Here is an 18,329-nt window from a genome sequence, read left to right on the forward strand (position 1 = left end):
CTGTCTGCACAAATATAGTTAGTATGCATGAAGGATTATATCTGACATTGTATACAAAAATGCCAGGTAAACACCTGATCTTATTCTCTTCATTCTAAAAACGTAAAGATTGGTTTCCTATGCCAACATTCTAACACTTGGTTGAACCTGGATATCTTCTGGGGAAAAAAAGAGGCCAATCTGCTTTTAAAGATTTTAAGTAACAAAGTTCACAACTAATTTTTAGTAATTTTCACTAAAAAAACCTACACTTTATTTCCTTTCTAAATTCCCCTAATTTCATCCTCTGTTCATTGCATCCTGTCATACCTTTGTATCTGCAATGTAAAGAACTCCCCGCTGGCAGAAAACCTTGCACAGCACCACCGGACTGGGATTTAAATCACCCACTAATTTCTCCAGGATAGAACAGAGTTTTCTTTAGTCTCATAGAAAGCAGATTTGCCTGACCATGTATCATTTCTTCTTTCAACTTCACCATCAACCTTTTCCAATCTGACATGTATTCAGATACAAAGACAACAAAAGTGGACAAAATATTCCAGAATTGCCTAAAACCAAGCACATATTACATTAATGCTATTTTCTAGAAGTCAGAGAACTGCATGGGCTCCTGTCAAGTCAGTTATCTATCACAATCTCACATTTCTCTCTGCATTCTTCTATTTATTAATCCTGAACACCCACAAAATCTGACCAAACAATCACAAAGGTACAAATTCACACTGAAGAGCATAGAAGTGATTATTCTAAATGAATCCTGGTTACTACACACTCCTGAGTCCCTATTTACCAGTCCAATTTTTGTGTCACCAACAAACTTAGCTGCAATTTGACATTTTCTTCCAATCTTCTGATATAAAATTTAAACAGAAATGGATAAAGAAAACATTCTGCAATATCCCTCAGTCTTCCTGGTACTACCAATTTATCTAGCTAAAGAACTTACATATCTACACTGTGAATTATTTTCATACAAGTTAACCATTCCCCCCTGCTCCATTTTAATCTCCCTTCTGCCTTTTTACTCTCCAGTCTACTACAAAGAGCCATCAAGTTACTTCCTGTGCATGGGCAAATTTTTTGAGCAGCTAAATTAGAATCTGTTAAGCACCTCTCTCAACTGCTCTATCAGCTCACGTGGCTCTGGCAGAGGGGTGGCGGGAAAGGCTCAATGCTGAGATAGAAAAGGAGAAAGAAAACCAAAACCAGCCACACCCCAGCTTGATGGAAAAAAGCAGGTTGATGAATTACTAAGATAAATTACTAACGGGTACCTCTGCTGCCTAAAAGGGACAATTAACTGTTTCTCTCATGCAGCACCCCTTGCAGGACCAGGCTGAACTGTTTTTTCTGATAAAACGCAGAAGAACAATTCCACAGCTGCCAATCCATGATCTCAACTGCCTCTGTGTTATGTTTGTTTTGGAAGTTCAACTTAAACTTTCCATGGTTAAACTCACAGAAATTTCTTTGTAAATCTGAGTTGAACCACTATAAAGTATCTTGCACTAAAAACTCACATTCTAATGATGATTGTGGTAATTACTGTATAAATGTTGCTGACCACAGAACATTATGAAAGTTCTTGGTTTCCATGTGCCAATATCTAAAAGAGGAACGGGTTTGTTTATAATTTATGAAAATTTGTACCAAAAATGCTCATTATTTAATCAACTAAAATTAAAAATTCAAGACCCAGAATTTTACAAACTATTTCCAACAAAGTTGTTAAATGCGTAAATGTGTTAAATGTTTTCTTCAATAAATGTGTATTTCCTTATTTAACATGTAGGAAATGAGATGATAAAAAAAGACACTGAGAAAGGCAGGGAAACAGGATAGTTATTTTTAGACATCTAAGCCCAGCCTCATCTGCTAGAAATAATGGGATCACTCCAGAGCAGGTGAAAGGCAGCAGGGCAGTGACTGAGGACAGGCACGTACTGAGGATCTGTTTCAGGTGCTGCTGACACAGTGACCCCATGTGCACTCACCAGGCAGGGAACAGCAGCAGCCTCTGAGGCAGCTGCAGTGCCAGCAGCAGACAGAATTGTAGGAGATGAAACACTGGAAAAAGTGAGAGCATGGCAGGATATTAATAAAATAGGTTTGCTGGTGAGAAGGAATCCTGTGGAAATGACTGCACTAATGGTGTTAAAAAAACCAAAAGCAAACCCCCAAAAGAAGATCCAGAAGGCTGTAACAGAGTTACACCACTCAGAGAACATGATGATGAGCATGTAATCATTCAGAAGCACAAATAAGGGAAACATGAATGCTACAAAGTAAGTGAGGCTGAAGTACCAGGATTTGGCTAGCAAATGCTATGCCAAAAAAGGAGCAGAAGGAAAAGTCAAAACACAGTACAAACATCATCAGTCTGGCTACTCTGAGGAACTCAAGTCTGTCTCATCAAGAGGGAAGATGACAGGGAGTTGGGAAGAACCTAAGGATGAGGTTCTGCCTGACTGAATAGCTCACTGCTGCCAGAAGACAAAGAAGATTTAGCCTCTACTGTTTCCACATACCCTCTTCCTCTTCCACCGTTTACCATTCCTTGTTAGCTCTGGACCTCCATCACCTAATTTAAATCACTAATCTGGCAGAAAACTAATTGAGTAAGAAAAGGTCAGTGAATCACAAAAAACCATCACAGAAGGTTTATAAGTAGCAGTCAGCATATGGAAAAATTAAGTAAAGACAGCTTCCCTCTCACGAGCTCCTAATCACAAAGATCTACCAATCATGAAGTGTAAGAAATTCAGCTGTGGACGGAAGAACCACAAAGAAAACTGAAAAAGAGAGATACTGGAGAGAACTGGAGAATAGTAAGAGCATGCATCACAACTCTTAAGAGTTGTTCCACTGTTCTGTAGCACAAGTTTCTCGAGGGAGTACAGGCAGACTGTTGAGAGTTTTGAGGGAGACGAATTAGGGAACAAGTACATTATACACTTAATTCTTTTCAGAGATTCCAAGCACTGGAGGGAACAAATCATTTCATGAAGAAACAGAACACTTCACTTTGGCTCATAAACACCTGTGAACAGCATGTTTCACACTGGCACTGCCAGCACTGAGCACCACCAAACAAACACTGCTGGTTCTGTTTTCCTCTTGCCTTGAACCCCATCAGCAGAAGCATTATCCCAACCTTCTTAACTTGGCTTCTGGAAGTCTCTACTATAATGAATCTTTCCCCTCCCTGACATATTGAAGGTTGAAGGCTGTAGCACTTTTGCAGCTAATTAGTGGGGGCTCCCTTCCCAGGCATGAGAGTAGTGCCAAGAACTCCACAGAAGCAACTCAAGTGCCACATGCTAAACATATTCTGCACCGAATAAACTGCACAGAATTGATCCACATTTCTATTTGTGAACAAGTAGATAGACATGATTAAAGCTCTACTATAAAGCACGTTTGTCACACAAGCATATTTATTACAGGACAACCTGAAAGCAAAATCTTGAGGCAAAGAGAAGGGAAAGGTAATTTTTTTTATCTTTAGGAACAAAACAAACCAAATATCTGAATTCAAATTGCTGCAACAAACATTTTTTCAACTGGCAAATCTAACTATTACCTCGCCAATTTTTTTTTTTATTAAGATTTTAGTGCCAAAAATAAGCTGTAGATAAGATTAACCCAGTGCACAGAAGCTACTTTTAATTTCTTCAATTAAGTAAGCCACTTGCAATATAGGACTTCTTCACATCAGTTCTAAGTATAAAATGTATTACTACACTGCATGTCTGGTAGAAGAAAAACGCTGAACATGTGCAGACACACAGCACCACCACATACCAAATGAAGTGTCCCACTAAGCTCAGCTTGCCAGACTTTTTGTGAGCCAGCCTGGAAGAAAATGTAGGTTGTCTATGGCGAGAGAATGCTGCTTCAGCAGTTCAGAATGAATTTCAAGCCTGTTCTCTGTTTTATCTTTTGTCAGTATAATGTATTCAACGCAATAGAGAGCTGACAATTTAAATAACTACATTTTAAAACAAACGAAGCATTGATGTTAATGTGTGAAAATGGTCCCAACCCCTGGGAGTCCTGGTTCCCACCATTGTTTACTCTGACAACAGGATATAATTGCTTACTTACTTGGCAGCAAACTTTACCATCTGCTTGCTTGCATGCTGTCCCACAGCCACAAGAGCCTGGATATTAAACTGCTGCTGACGCAGGACCAAGAAACACTGCTTCCCTGAATACAAAGGGAAACAACACAGGTGTATTAAGGACAAGTTACTCGAGGTCTTTGTGAATGAGAAAAAATTCCTTACTACTTAAATATAAACTGAGCTTTTAAGACTGTGCATCTCTTTCTCTCATTCATTGCTGCCCTCCCTCCAAAAAGCTGCTTCAAACTCCTCAGCTGTGCATGTACACACACACACACAAACACACACAAACATTGAGATAAATTAAATAATTGTGCCTTACATCTGTGAACATTTCAATGGTCATTTTCTAAAATAACAGTAAGCCTTCCAAGATAAAGAATATTTAGACAAAAGAAAAACAACAAATCCTAACTTTTAAAGTAACTTTTCCTTCAACTGCAAGAAATACATCATACTTTTCCTTGTTTCTTTGCTCACAAGTGCTTCAAGTCTAAACTATTTTTAAAGAAGTTTTTTCTTATCTTCTCAAATCAAAGCTGTAGAGTTTACAATGCTGCTCTGAGAGAACTGGGCTTGATTTTGCACCACAAGGACTAAACCAACAATGTTCACTCTATAATACACCACACATTCAGAATGAAGGGGAAAAAAAGGAGTATTGAGTCTAGTGAATGACAAGAACCTAAAAGACCCAATTAAAAATTCCTGTAAGAGCAATTTATTCATGAACAGATTAGGGAAAAAGAAGTTAATAGGAATTAATAATAATGTACAAAGAACATAGAGCATTTCGTTGACTTTTAAAATGGCTATTTCCAAGTCAACAAAGATCTTTCTAATCTGTTTAGCTGACAGTTACAAAAAAAATATCATTTCATACTTCTTCTCACATCTCTAATAATCATTTATTCCTTAACTTAGTTTTAAGGAAATATGGTGATTTTAAATGCTTCTACCTAGAGAGAAATTAACAACAAACATTTCACTGGTGTACCAGTATCTGATAAAGGCACCAATCACTTTAACCCCAAGTTCTGACTCAGAATGTCATAACATTTCCATTGAAATGCTGAGAATAGAAGAAGCCAGAAGCTTTGTTATAGACAGCTACTTCCCCATTGTTGCTGACTTAAACTCTAAATCAACAAAGCAACACATACCTAACATGAAAGCTGACACTAAAAAACCAGTTCCAGTTTTCATTTGTAATTGTGCAGATTACCATTCCTGACACATAGCTACAGATAATTCAAGAGTATCAGAAAATAAATGCAGAACCATTGACACACGATCTCATGGAAATAAAAGCAAACATACAAAACTAGTACAAAATAGTATTAAATATTAATTATATGTATTGAAAATAACTAATCTTGTCCTACAACAAAAATGCAACAAGATTAATTATGTATTTTCAGAAAACAGAGTACAATTATTTCTGTTCCCAGAGGCTGCAATAACTAATATGGTTCAGATGCACATATTTCTTGCAAGCAAACATCAAATAACAGATTTAAATTAGGAAAATACAGGCTGTTTCAGATCCAGCAAGTCATCAAAGAAAGTACAATATGATGAGTTTCTTTAGATAAGGGAGTCATATCTCACATCTTTGACATCTCAGTGTTTCTTACAGTGTGGCTGGATATAGTATTTCCTAGGAGACAGTATTTGTCTCCATGATTTTAGTAACAAACAATTTAGCAAAATATGATCAAAGTTTCAGCATTGGTGTATGAGGTGTTCAAACAAAAAGTGCACAGCTGAAGACAGCTAGAATGTAACTCAACTATAAGACAGGGAAATAATGAAACAACCTGCTGTCACAGAATAGTTTGGGTTGGAAGAGACCTTTAAGGGCCATCCAGTCCAATCCCCTGCAACAAGCAGGGACATCTTCACCAAGACCAGCTTGCTCAGATCCTCATCCAAAAGTCTGGCAGTTGGACTTAATCCCAAACACTGGAAGTCTGATTAATATCTGCATTATAAAAGGACTCAAATGTCTTTGCCATGAGTAACAGTAGCTGTTTCCATGAAGGAAGAGGATGTTTTGCAGAACGCAACCATTTCTAATCACACAGAAGATAAGCGATCAAACGGACCTCACTCACAGGACTGGTTAAAATATCCCAGCCACAAAGATTAAAAGAGGGAAGAGAACTTTTCCTGAGAGCTGAAGGCATTCAAAATAAAGTATCAGAAAGACCAGCCATAATCAAATCTAGCTCATGCTTAGAAGCCTTTCCAGATCAAGAGATGCAAAAAAGGAAGCATCTGAGTAAGAAAAAATTTGGACAACAGGATCTTCTCTATGTGTTTCAAAATACTTTTGTGGTGTTTTGGTGAGAAGTATAGCACCAAATTTACTCACTTTCAACAGTAAACTACTCTAAGTTCCTATTAAAAAAAACAATACCATGTCCCACAAGAATGCTTAAAAGACAAAAGTTTCAAAAGAAATTTGGTTAAAAACATCTGACACAGTAAAATGCATAGAATGTTCAGGCACTGAACAAGTAAGAGAATTCCACCAAAAAGAAGCACATCAACCAACCAGTAATCCACCATCTGTGTTGGATGAAAGTACCACATCACACAAGACCTTATGAAAGAAAAGGATATAAGGAAGTAATGTGTATGAAGGGTAAAAAAATGTTGGTTATATAAATTAAATGATGGTTACATAAATTTGCCAGCAAAGAGAAGATTCTACATGGTTTATTATAAAATTGGACCCAATATTTAAATTGATTTTGGTGGAATTCTTATTTTTAGATGTTTCATAGACCTTTGGATACATAACCCAAAATCTATTTCAGGTCTAACATTCTGCACAAGCCCCAGCTGCCTGGCCAAACCCAGACCCACTTCCCAAGGGCTTTTCAATGATAAACATGATCAGTAGATTAGGCTGGCTTTAAAATAAGGCCAGAAATAACATTTATCCAATCTATGATACAAACCACAGGGCCCTGTGCACTTCAATTTTAGCACAACCCACAGAAATTCCCAACACCCCATTCTTTACACATCCTTCAGTTAATTTTCATCAGACTTTATGAGTGACTTGCTATAGGAGACAGCTGGAATCTGCAGTTGTTCCCATTAATTTTGCTTGGTTTATTGGTCAGAACCAGACAGGGTTAAATAAAGGCTACATTGGTTATTTAGGAGTCAAATTCAAGTTTCTGAGAAAAACTAAAGCTTGTTTTTGTGAATGATTTTCCTGTTTCCTGCAAGGCTTTCCTTTCCACAGTGGTAGGAATAGTGCCATGCTGTGTGTGGGAAAGGCTAATATTACTTTTTACTCTTAAACATTTGCTTTTCTTGTAAGATTCTTTCCCCAAAGCTTAAGTAAACAAGCATATAGCATTCCCTAGCAGCACTCCCTGAATGTCAGAATTGTTCTGTGTTGTCAGACCAAGAGGAAACAAGAGACGCTATCAATAAATTCAGATCATTCATGCCCATGATCAATTCCTTTTGCTTTCATTCTTCAGGCTGTGTTAAAAGAGTTTTGAAAATAAGCATTCAAAACATCAAAAACAGAAGTGAAGGATTACAACAGCTTCTTTCAAGTTCATATTGTCTTGTTACAGAGATGTTACAGTGTTTGACATCAATGTATATAAGATCCCAAATATCAATGCATTACAGGGAGCAGTTAACAACCACAGAACTTTACATTGCTTTTCATATGCTTTCTGCATAGCTACCTGCTTCTAATATCCTGAATTCTGTTAATAGCCTGACCTCTTCCTATAATTGCCAAAAAAAAAAAAAAAAAAAACCCCTTAAGGATACTCTAATTTATATAGTGATAGTATCAACAGTAACATTTAAATCAGATGGAGTGTCTTCTGTCTGAACAACTTCATGATGTAATGACCAAGGCTTTCACAGCTTTTGAAGCTGACAATTTCTTTAATTAATGAGAGTTTTACATTACAAAATTACTGAGGAAATCACAGAGGACTCCTTAAGTTTACAAGATTCTAATACAAATTAAAATGTGGACCATATGTATATATTTTAATGCAGTTCATTATTTTAACCAACTGCAGCATAGACACTCATTAAGATAGACATGTTTTAAGAAAATGCTCAAAAAGAGAAATCAATCTGGTATCTTTGATGATATTCTGTACTGGATTCTCACCCCTAATTTGCATCATTCCAAATTTTAAGACTACTGTTAAGTTTCGTTTGTGAAGATAATTTCTTCATGCTTTTTTTTTTTTTTTTCAATTCTTGGAAAGACAAGTTATTTATATCTACAGAGCTGCCAAACATAACTGAAACCAGCACAACAGTTGTCAGCATGTGATGTCAACTGCAAAGGCCAAAGCCTATTGAAGTTTGCATATGGCAACCTGGTCTCCAGAGGGAACTTCTGATTCCAGGGAAGAAATATGGCTGTCAGACAGCCAAGGGTGACAGCCCACACTGCTGAGAACTACAGAAGGGCTTCCCTTTTGTCTTGCTAAAGAAAGATGATGCTTCTTATTTGAAGTCCAAATTGATATAATTAGATACAGGTAATCGAAATAAGAATTCTGAAATTTTATCAGATTTTTGTTTCCTGTCAAAGAAAAGGTGTGGTGAAAATATACATGTGCAGCAGAAGAAATATGACCTGTCTGATAATGGATACATTCATAATGTAAGTATGTTTTACTGTAGAAGATTTGAAGTTTTTTACCTCACAACTATTAACACCATAAGGAGAATGATGACATTTTAAAATTATTATTATTTACAACTGTCCATATATTATTCAGCAATACAGTAAAAAAAATCACTTTAATTACCGTAAGTGATTTCCACACAGCTAAAACCAAAATCTTCTTTTCCCTTTTGGGAAAAAAGAGGTGGAAAAACAGAAAAGAACCAGTCAAAGTAACACTGAGGCAACCCTGAGTAACCAGGTGGCAAAGTTTTCTTGAATGCAAGACATAAGCAATAGGCCATGAAATCAAAATAAACAATAAGGTTGTACTAATGAAACAAGGAAACAAAACGAAAAACCCTGGAGGCCTCTCACCTTTAGCTCTGCTGGTGTGAATTCTGCCACGAACCCAAACCTCTTCATCAGCCTTCTCCACTGTCAAGTCTTTTACACGAACCAAAACTCTATCTGAATTACAGAAAAAAACACACATCTTAAAACAGTTTTTCACTTTAAACTCCAAATGCACTTTCTATCATTGCTATTGATAAAATTGATAATAAATCCAAAACATTGGTTTTTGTATCAATGGCATAACTGACTTACTGAAAACACACAAAATCCCATTTCCTTTCTTAGTGACTTGTACTTGATGCAGTAGCTTTAAATTGTTCATTTCTGACTTACACAGCAGGGTCAAACTGCACTTTACCAACAGCAAGACTCACTGTAGTTCACGGATGGTAGAACCCAGCATGACTAAACTGGTTTTGATAGGACTTCACTGTACTACCTGCTCTTATTAGTCTGAATTTCTGCTGCCTAAGGGATGTGTGCCCTGCTGCACTGTGCAGGGTCAAAGCTGCTGTGTTGAACCCAGCAAAACAAAGGCTCAGAGGGGACATGACTACTCTCTGTATCTACCATACGTAAGTAGGATGAATATAACTGTAAAATAACTATTATTTAAAATAAAGAACAGAAAGAAATCACAAATAAATCTAGACTATAAATTTTAAAATATTTATTTCTATTAAAACGACAGTATTTTGGAGCAATGTCAGTATTACTGTATAAAATGGATAACATCCATTTCAAGAAAATCTCTTTGACAGCCTGATCAAGCACTACCATCACTGTCAGAGCCAAGACTGGATCAGAACCCTTTGAAGAACCCTTCAAATCCAATGTAGCTGCAAAGCTAGATAACAACAGGAATGCATGGCTTGGAAAGGACAGATTTTGGATATCAAAGGGGAAAAAAAGTTATCAAGGAAAATATTTTTAAATAAATCAGGACTTTAAAAATTCTCTACAACCATCATGAACTAGCAATATGCTGGGTGCATGCTGCTATTCCTTGCATGATTCTTTCCTCACAAACTTCTCCCTCGTTTCAAAATAACATTAAATTTGCTAAGACACTTACACTGTAGCCTTTTCCTGACAGAACTTTTCTAAAGTTTTGGAAAAAAACCAACAACTTTTGCCAGCTCCAGATTACCATCTGCTGCTCTGGACTCCTTCCTTCTGTCTCTGAATACCAGTCACAGCTTGCCCTGCAAGCCTGTTATTCTGCACTGGGGATTTTAGGGAAGCGAAAACTTATATTAGCTTATGTCAGGGCAATGCAGTTCTTTCTTCACAGACACATATCAAATCCACAACAGAATGGAAGTGCACAGAGAAACATGACAGGAAATTGACTCAAATATATTCATAAAGTGTGTATGTGTGAGTGGGTCTGCTGGGGAAGGTAGAAATGGGAATAAAGATGTCATCATTGGCCAGCAATTTCTGATATTCAAACTGTGTGTAGTACTATAGAAACATTCAACCATCACAATCCACAACCTTCAGTATTTCTAAGAGCTTGATATTCAGACAGTTAAAATTACCGCAGTCAACTTGAGACTGTATTGTTACAAAGTTAAAACATTTTCCAGAAGCATAAAGACAGAAGGAGGTGTTACACCTTTCATGGAACCTTAGTGTTTCAGGAACCATCTGCATTAGATAAATATTTTTTAAAGTCTTTTGGATACCTAACAGTTCATGTTTCACCAAGGGTAAAAAAGACACACTTAACACAAAAATTGTTATATGGTATTAATTATTAAAAACTGTTTCACCTTTCATAAAAAGGGTAGTAAACAATATCCACAAGGTGACAACATAAAGGCCTTTCTTCCAACAGTAGATTACATAATCACAGAATGCCTGAGGCTGGGAGAAGTCTCTGGAAGTCATCCCACCCAACACCATGCACAAGCAGGGTGGCATAGAGCCAGCTGTCCAAGATCATGTTCTGGTGGTTTCTTAGTATTCTCAAGAAGGGAAACTCTTCCTGGGCAACCTGTCACCTGTGACCAATCCCTGGTCACCTTCACAGGAAAAAAAAAATCCTGATGTTCACTGTGCCCATTGCCTCTGTTCCTGTCACTGTGCTCCACTGCAATGAGCTGGATGTAGCAACTATGCCACTTTGCTTCCCTCCACTGACACTTCCCAGATCTAGTTTTTTCCGTTAATGTATAGCCCAATCTCTTCTTTCCAACATACTAAATATCCTTCTTTTTCTCTTAGAACTCCAACCTCTTCTAAGCATGGGAGAAGAGGATAGAAGTCCAAAAAGCTGTGTGGGATACATAAAACAATACTTTTTCACCTCCAGACCCCATTCCCTGCCTGTCACATCAATCTGTTTACTAAGATAATTTATCCTGCATCATGGAATTTAGAACTCTATGATCAATATTTGTGCTGTCTCTGTGTAGTGCCAGCATCTTCAAGGTACTGGAAAAATTTCAAAAAGAGAATGCAAGTTTGACATAAAAACCTGAAAATCAAAAGGAGTATTAGATGAAAGCAGATACCAGGGAGGGGATATGAGATTATGGGTGTGAGGGGAGAAAAAAGAAATGGTCAAAAATGGAGTTTTACTAGCAATCATAGTCTCAAGCATGCAGGAAGGACTTAAAGACCTGACATGACAGGAGGCAAGAACATCAGATAGCCAGGGCAGCCAACATAAGCAGAAGAAAGATTTAAGTAGGGCAAGAAAGAAGGCACAGATGTGTGTGAGCTCAATGGAGCAAGGTGGAGAAACAAAGTTGTGAACTTGAGAAAAGTTTTGATTTGCCTGCAGAGGAACAAGAATCTATCAGTATGGCAAAAGGACAATAAGCTTACTCCTTGGAAAAGAAGAACAACTTGTTCTGATCACTGTAAGCTGTGTGAGTACCCTGTACAGCCAGTGATTCCAAGACAGTACAGCAACTGGAGTAAGCAGAACAGCAGCACTCCTGCAGCCCCCTCTGAGCTGCCAGCCAGGGCTGTGCTGTGCTGGCTCTACTCACCAGATGCTGTGTGGGCTGCACACCTCGTACCACCATGGGCTACTCTGATTTAGAAATGGCAGGCAGACTTCAGAGACTTCACACAAACTTCAGAAACCAAATGAATACACTTCAGATAGATGGGAACATGCCTATCTGTGCTTCTCCACCACTCCCTGTCCCCAGCAGCAGCTTCTCCAAGACATCCAAGGCAAGTGGAACACTTTGGGGAGCTACTGATGACAAGTAATATCTCACCCTCTTGTAAACCCTTTGGCAAGAGCTCTCCCTGGCAGAAGCTACTGAATCTGTAAATAAAAGTGCATTAGTCTCAAGGAAAGGACTAGGCTGATCTTCAGCTTTTTTGTTATACACATTTTGTTCTTTATTGTTACCTAATTTTTGGTGTTCTGGATAACCACTTTCTAAAATTACATAACAGCAGGAGTGCTGTAGATTGCATTTTAAGCCAAATGGAAAACTCACTCAATATTGTCCACACACTGAGAAGTTTTTTTAAACAAGAATGAAAGGTCAAGGAGTCCACACAACTAAATATGACACTCAGTCTTTTTAATATAATTTCCTGTAGCTTTCACCATTTTCCTTCTCAACATACTTTTTTACCCAGTACTTTTGAGTGTTTCTTTTGAATATGAAACAGTTGGCATTTGTCCATGACAGCAGGACTTGATCTGCCATCTCGGGTCCCCCCCACAGTTGTTTGCTCTGGGATGTGAATCCAGGAGAGGAAACACAGAGCTGGGCTGCTTCCAGCATGGTTCAACTCCAGCTCCTAGCTCTAGCTCTGGCAGCTAGAATGGATTGTATTCAACAATGACGGCTAATGCAGTCTCTGCTGATTTTCTTGTCCCTTTACATTCCTGATAAAAAGCTCCCCTTCAGTTGTTTTCAAACTATGAGTGCTCTTGTGACTGCTTCTCTTCCCTACATTCTGCATTTCCCTTCCGAAAGGGGCATCAGCTCAAAGGAGAAAAAAAAAATCACCTAATCACAGATGATCTTACTGTTTTACATTTTACTATGAAGAAGTTACAAGAAGCCGCTCTGTTACTTTCCCTCATTACCGTTTCATGCACTGAATTTAATACAAAGATTAATATTCCTTGGCATATTGGCCTGGGAGATTGCTGTCTAGCTGCTAAGTTTTCCTGAATCCCAATTCCCCATCAGGAGAAAATCAGGATTTCCTGAATTCAGAGTGATATGACTGATTAAAACCTATACATACTAATATCCAATATTAATGGATTTGGTGCACATATACAGGAGAAATGGAAGGCTGCATAAGCAGACAGATCATACTCAGACAGAGGGCACTGCTGTAGTAAGTCACAGCAGAACTTACTCCAAACACAGAAAAAAACCTGACATCTCTGGACTCAGTACATTATAATTCACAGTAATTTAATAATTTTTAAAATAGTCTGCAGTGATGGACAGACACAAGACTGACAAACTGTTTAAGGCACGGTCCAGGCAAGGGCAAAGACTGAGACTCCTCTCAACCCAGGACTGAGCTCCAATATTCAACCATACTCACAACTTTTTTTTTTCTTTCCTCCAATCTCAATTTCCTGTTCTGACTCGTGTCCATGACCTCCAGTCCAATTACCACACACCTTCAAAGCCTGGCCTTATCTTTCCTACACCCTCCCATTAAGTAGATTTAAACTGTAAGATCATCCCACAGCTTCCTCTTCTCCAGGCTGAACAAGCCCAGCTCCCTCAGAGGCTGTGCTCCAGCCCCTGAGCAGCACGGTAGCTCTCCACTGGACTGGCTACAAAATGTTAATGCCTTCCTTGCACTGGAGAGCCCAAAACTGGACATGGTACTCCAAATTCAAGTGTCTCACAAGTGCCAAATGTATCCCAATAAAGGGGGAAAATGCCAGCGGGATTTGAATGAAAAAGTTTGCTAAATGATTTCTGAAGGAAGTATTGAAGGTATTTAGTAGGTAATTTCTTTTTTCTTCTTTCCCACCTCCTCTCTTGCAAAAACTTTTTTATTTTTCAACTGACCTGGTTTCTCTTGGGATTGTATCATTGATGACACTCCATATCTTTCCTTAGCATAATCCTAGAATGGAAGTGAGAAACATATATCAAAGAAGCACACTCAAAAAAACTGGACATCATCATCACAGAGTTAACTGAGGGAACACAAAACAATTAGCAATAATATTTTAAAAATGCATTTTGGACTCATAAGAGATACACAAGAGAGAGAAGAAAGTTGTGCCCTGGATGAAAAAAAAAAAAAATTCCAGCAACAGCAACCACGCATGATGATCATTACTTGTTACACAGAAAGTTAATGTGATTACCTCTACAAACAGCCAACTCCTCAAAATATATTTGAGTCCTACATTAGATAGATTAAATATTTCCTTCCCATATTCAAGCACACTGAATTATCACAGGCCAATGGAGCTTAATTGTAAAAAAATCTGTCAGGTACGGCACAGAGGAAGGCAATTTTCATCAAAATATCACAATTCCAGCTTCCCACTCATTTTCCAAATAAAATCCCTTGGTTTATTCATTTTATTCTATTCAATACATGAACCAAAGTTCTACTAAATACTTTATTTGGGGAGGTCTTTGCTTGTCTGCTTTTGATGAATTGTGGCATATTTATAACTTTAGGGAAGCCACCAACACTTGGAATTCCTTATCCTTGTTGCTGATGCAACAATAATCACAAATTACTTTATAACAAAATGAACTGATGCTCATTGTTAGTACGTTGTTCTTCTTGAAGAAGCATCGGCCTACAGTTTTGCAGCACTGCTCTGCGATCTTCAGGTACAAGGCAGAAGCACCTGCCAGGCCAGCAAGAGCCCCTGCAGAAACCTCCAGCTGGTGAGGAGCAGCCCAGGTGTTTCTGGGGGGAGTAGAGCTCCTCAGGGAATCACAGGCTGGGCCCGGCGAAGGGGGAGTGGGGGGACAGGCGGGGTAAAGCCAAAGGCAGCTGTGCCCCCGGGCTCGGCCGAACCCCGCCTGGGCCCAGCCCCCCACCCCGGGGAGCCTCAACAGCGCGCCCGCCGCGTTCCCTGCGGAGACCCACATCAGCCGCCGACGAGTCCTCGTTCTCCGGGCGGCGGTCGCGGTCCTGGCCCTGCCTGCGGCCGGCGGCGCTCGGCATCCTGCGGCGGCCGGCGCGGCCCTCACGGCGCCACACGGACCCTCACGACACAGCCGCGCACACGCCGCGCCGCTTCCGCGCGCCCGGCTCTCGCGAGAGCGCCGCGCCTGCCCCTGCCCCGCCCGGCGCCGGCCGAGCGTATCGCGAGAGCTGCCCCCGGCACGCGCTGCCCGCCTCCCGCAGCGCGCGCGCCCCGCGGCGCCCTCAGGGCGGGCTGAGGGCGGGGCCGCTCTGCCGAGCTGCCAGCGCGGCTGCGGCGGGGCAGAGCGGCTCTGCGCTCCCCTCAGAAGCCGTGCTCCAGGGAGCCGCCTCCCGCCCCGCGCTGAGGATGCTGAGGCGAATGCTGCTGGGCTGGGCAGCGCTGAGGCAGGGTGGGTTTGGTTCTCGCTCGCCCTGCTCCACAGTCCATCACGTTGTGGCCAGAGGTAACACCAGAGAATCACAGAATTGTTTGGGTTGAAAGGGACTTCTGGATATCACTCAGTCCACCCCCCCCGCCAATGCAGGGTTATCTGGAACGCGTCCAGGTGGGTTTGGGATGTACCCAGAGAGGGAGACTCCACACCCGCCCTGAGCAGCTGTTCCAGTGCTCTGCCATCCTCAACGTAAAGTTCTTCCTTATGTGGAGGTGAAACTTTCTTTTTTAGTTCATGGCCAGTGCTCCTCATCCTGCTGCTGGGCACCACCAAAAAGAGTCTGGCACCATTCTCTTGGCACCCGCCTTGAAGATATTTATGTGCATATAAATAAACATGTTGAGGTGGCCAGCTAATGAGTGTGGAGCCAAATCGAAATGCACTTTTGTTCTATTAGGCCAGCAAATGTAGCTTCCCAGTGCTTACCGTGGTAGCAGTTCTGAGCTCTTGCCCAATCACCCTGTTTATAAATAGCTGTTTATTAGTTAGCTACAAGTAAGTCTGGTACTTTTGAGAGGATGAGCAATAGTGCAAATGCAGGTGTTTCCCTCCAGCTGGGTGCTTGCTTGAAGCAATGCTACAGTTCTGAGCCAGGGCTGGCTGCAGGTGCCAGCTTTGAAATGACAGAAATCAAAGCTGGATGCAGCTGGCGAATTTATAGATTGTTTATTTTGTGCAGGGTGAGAAAGAGTTAGCGGTCCTGATTTAAATTCTAGTTTTGAATTTTCACATTTGACTAACTAATCCCTTTTGTGGTATCGATTAGAGTTCTTCATTTCCTGTCCTACAGTTGTTTATTTTGCAGCATTTTGTACTGCACTGGTTCAACATCTCTTCTTGTGGGAATCCCCTTGCAAAGTTCCCCTTCTGCCTCTGTCTCAGAGAATTATCACTTCACCGTGAGACCGCACAGCTTTCACAAAATCCTTTCTTCTCATGCACTGTTGAAAAGAGCTAAGATTCAGTGGCAGAGAAGGCAAATCACTGTCAGTTTTCATTCCTCGCCACAAGAAACGAAGTTCTTATGGTGGGGTACACATATCGTGCTTAAGTGCTAGTGTAACAGTAACAAAGCATGTGGATTTCTCTGCGTCAGTTGTGTCTCTTGTTACCTGTCACGTCGAACCACTGCTCAACCTGAACCTGAACTAACAGACAGATGCAAATCTTGTGCCTCACCACGGAGCAGACGGTACCACCTGCACGACACAGTGCTCTGTAATTCTTGGCATTTCACCGACTTTGCTGTGAAATTCAATCAGAAGAAACCAGCCCTGTAACCCTCATTTCTGTGCTGGGAGCCTTCCAATGGTGACTAGCATGAGTATTTCCCCTGGGGCAAATGACCCGAAAGTGGTTCTGAAGGAAAAACCCTTTAAATATAATAAGGGTGCTAAGTGAAAACAAAATATGGCCTTTTAAAGGGCATTGTGGCTAATTATTCAATTGCAAAACATCCAGAAAAAGCATTTTGCAGAGTTCATGCTCTCAGATCATTTGTCCAGGGTCCTTTTGTCTTGCAGTGTGGAAATACGTTTTTTTTGAGCAAAAATCTGTAATACACTGAAAATAGAAAAACAGAAAAGTGAAATTAAGAATAATTTAGTATGTGATTAAATAAAACCCTCGAAATTCTCCACTTAGCTCGGGTCTGCAGCAAAAATTTGTTTTCCATCTCACTGAATTGATTACAGATCCTCTGTGAAGAACACAAACCATCACGCGCAGGCGGCGCAGCTCATCTGCCGCACCTTCTGTTTCACGGCGCTGGCGCTGCCAGCCGTGCGGTGGGGGCAGTACCTGCGGTGAACCTGGGCGCGATAAGTGCGGCCAGAGCCGGAGCCGGGCCCGGCTGCGAGGCGGAGGGGCGGGGGGGGAGCGGCCAGCGCTGTCCCCAGGGGCCTGGCCCAGGATTAGCACATGGAAATGACATCACCCACAGCCAATCGGGGGGCCCCGGGGGTGCAGCTGGATGGAGGCCATCCTCCACTTAAGTAACAAGACATGACATACCATGTGCTAATGCTAAATAATTTATCCCTCAGGCATATAGTGAATTGCAAAGCCAAGCTGAGGCCTGGTCAACAGTTTGTAGTTTAAATTAAAATTGGCTTTCCCATCTTCAAGGGAGGGAGGGGGTTGTCAACTGTTGTGATGAAAAGTGGAATGCAGAAAATCTCTTTTTTTCTCTTTGCTTCACTTCTTTCTCCTGTTACAATTTAATCTTATAAAAACACTTTTCAGTGATTTTAGAGGTGTATCCCACGTATCTCTGTTATATGAAGGAAATGCATAGAGGAAGGTTTAAGATGTTGTGAATAATTATTTCTGATATAGCCTTGAAACTTAGGCGTTAGCACCTGTAATATCATAAACCAAAGCTATTCCAAGATTTAGTTATATGTGTCTCAAGTTACAAATGGTATGTGGGCGTTTCCATAGCAGAGCCATAAATTAGTCTCGTTAGGAATCCAGAGGCAATTGCTGCTGCTCAGGCTGAAGCTCAGGCCCAGCCTGTGTCAGGATGCTGGAGCCAGAGCACCCAGAGGTGGTGTGATGTTAAACCACAGCTGATGCCTGCTCAGACTGAAGCCTTTCCAA

The 18,329-nt window shown here is 40.5% G+C and overlaps 1 protein-coding gene and 1 long non-coding RNA gene across 2 annotated transcripts in view; one reads left to right on the plus strand and one right to left on the minus strand.

Moving 5' to 3' along the window:
• The window catches only part of DARS1 (aspartyl-tRNA synthetase 1), a 36,812-nt gene extending 21,415 nt beyond the window's left edge, over window positions 1-15,397 (minus strand). The window contains exons 1-4 of the mRNA XM_053981754.1: window positions 15,235-15,397; window positions 14,187-14,244; window positions 9,181-9,273; window positions 4,111-4,213 (exon numbers count right to left, since the gene is read on the minus strand). Coding sequence (XP_053837729.1) covers window positions 4,111-4,213; window positions 9,181-9,273; window positions 14,187-14,244; window positions 15,235-15,312 — 332 coding nt within the window. The 5' untranslated portion in view covers window positions 15,313-15,397. The remainder of the gene's footprint in view (window positions 1-4,110; window positions 4,214-9,180; window positions 9,274-14,186; window positions 14,245-15,234) is intronic.
• Window positions 15,398-15,622: 225 nt separating this feature from the next.
• LOC128810331 (uncharacterized) overlaps window positions 15,623-18,329 on the plus strand; it is a 66,051-nt gene continuing 63,344 nt past the window's right edge. Inside the window, exon 1 of the long non-coding RNA XR_008438014.1 lies at window positions 15,623-15,737. This is a non-coding gene — a long non-coding RNA (uncharacterized LOC128810331). The remainder of the gene's footprint in view (window positions 15,738-18,329) is intronic.

This window comes from Vidua macroura, chromosome 7, assembly GCF_024509145.1.
Source record: "Vidua macroura isolate BioBank_ID:100142 chromosome 7, ASM2450914v1, whole genome shotgun sequence".
NCBI lineage: Eukaryota > Metazoa > Chordata > Aves > Passeriformes > Viduidae > Vidua > Vidua macroura.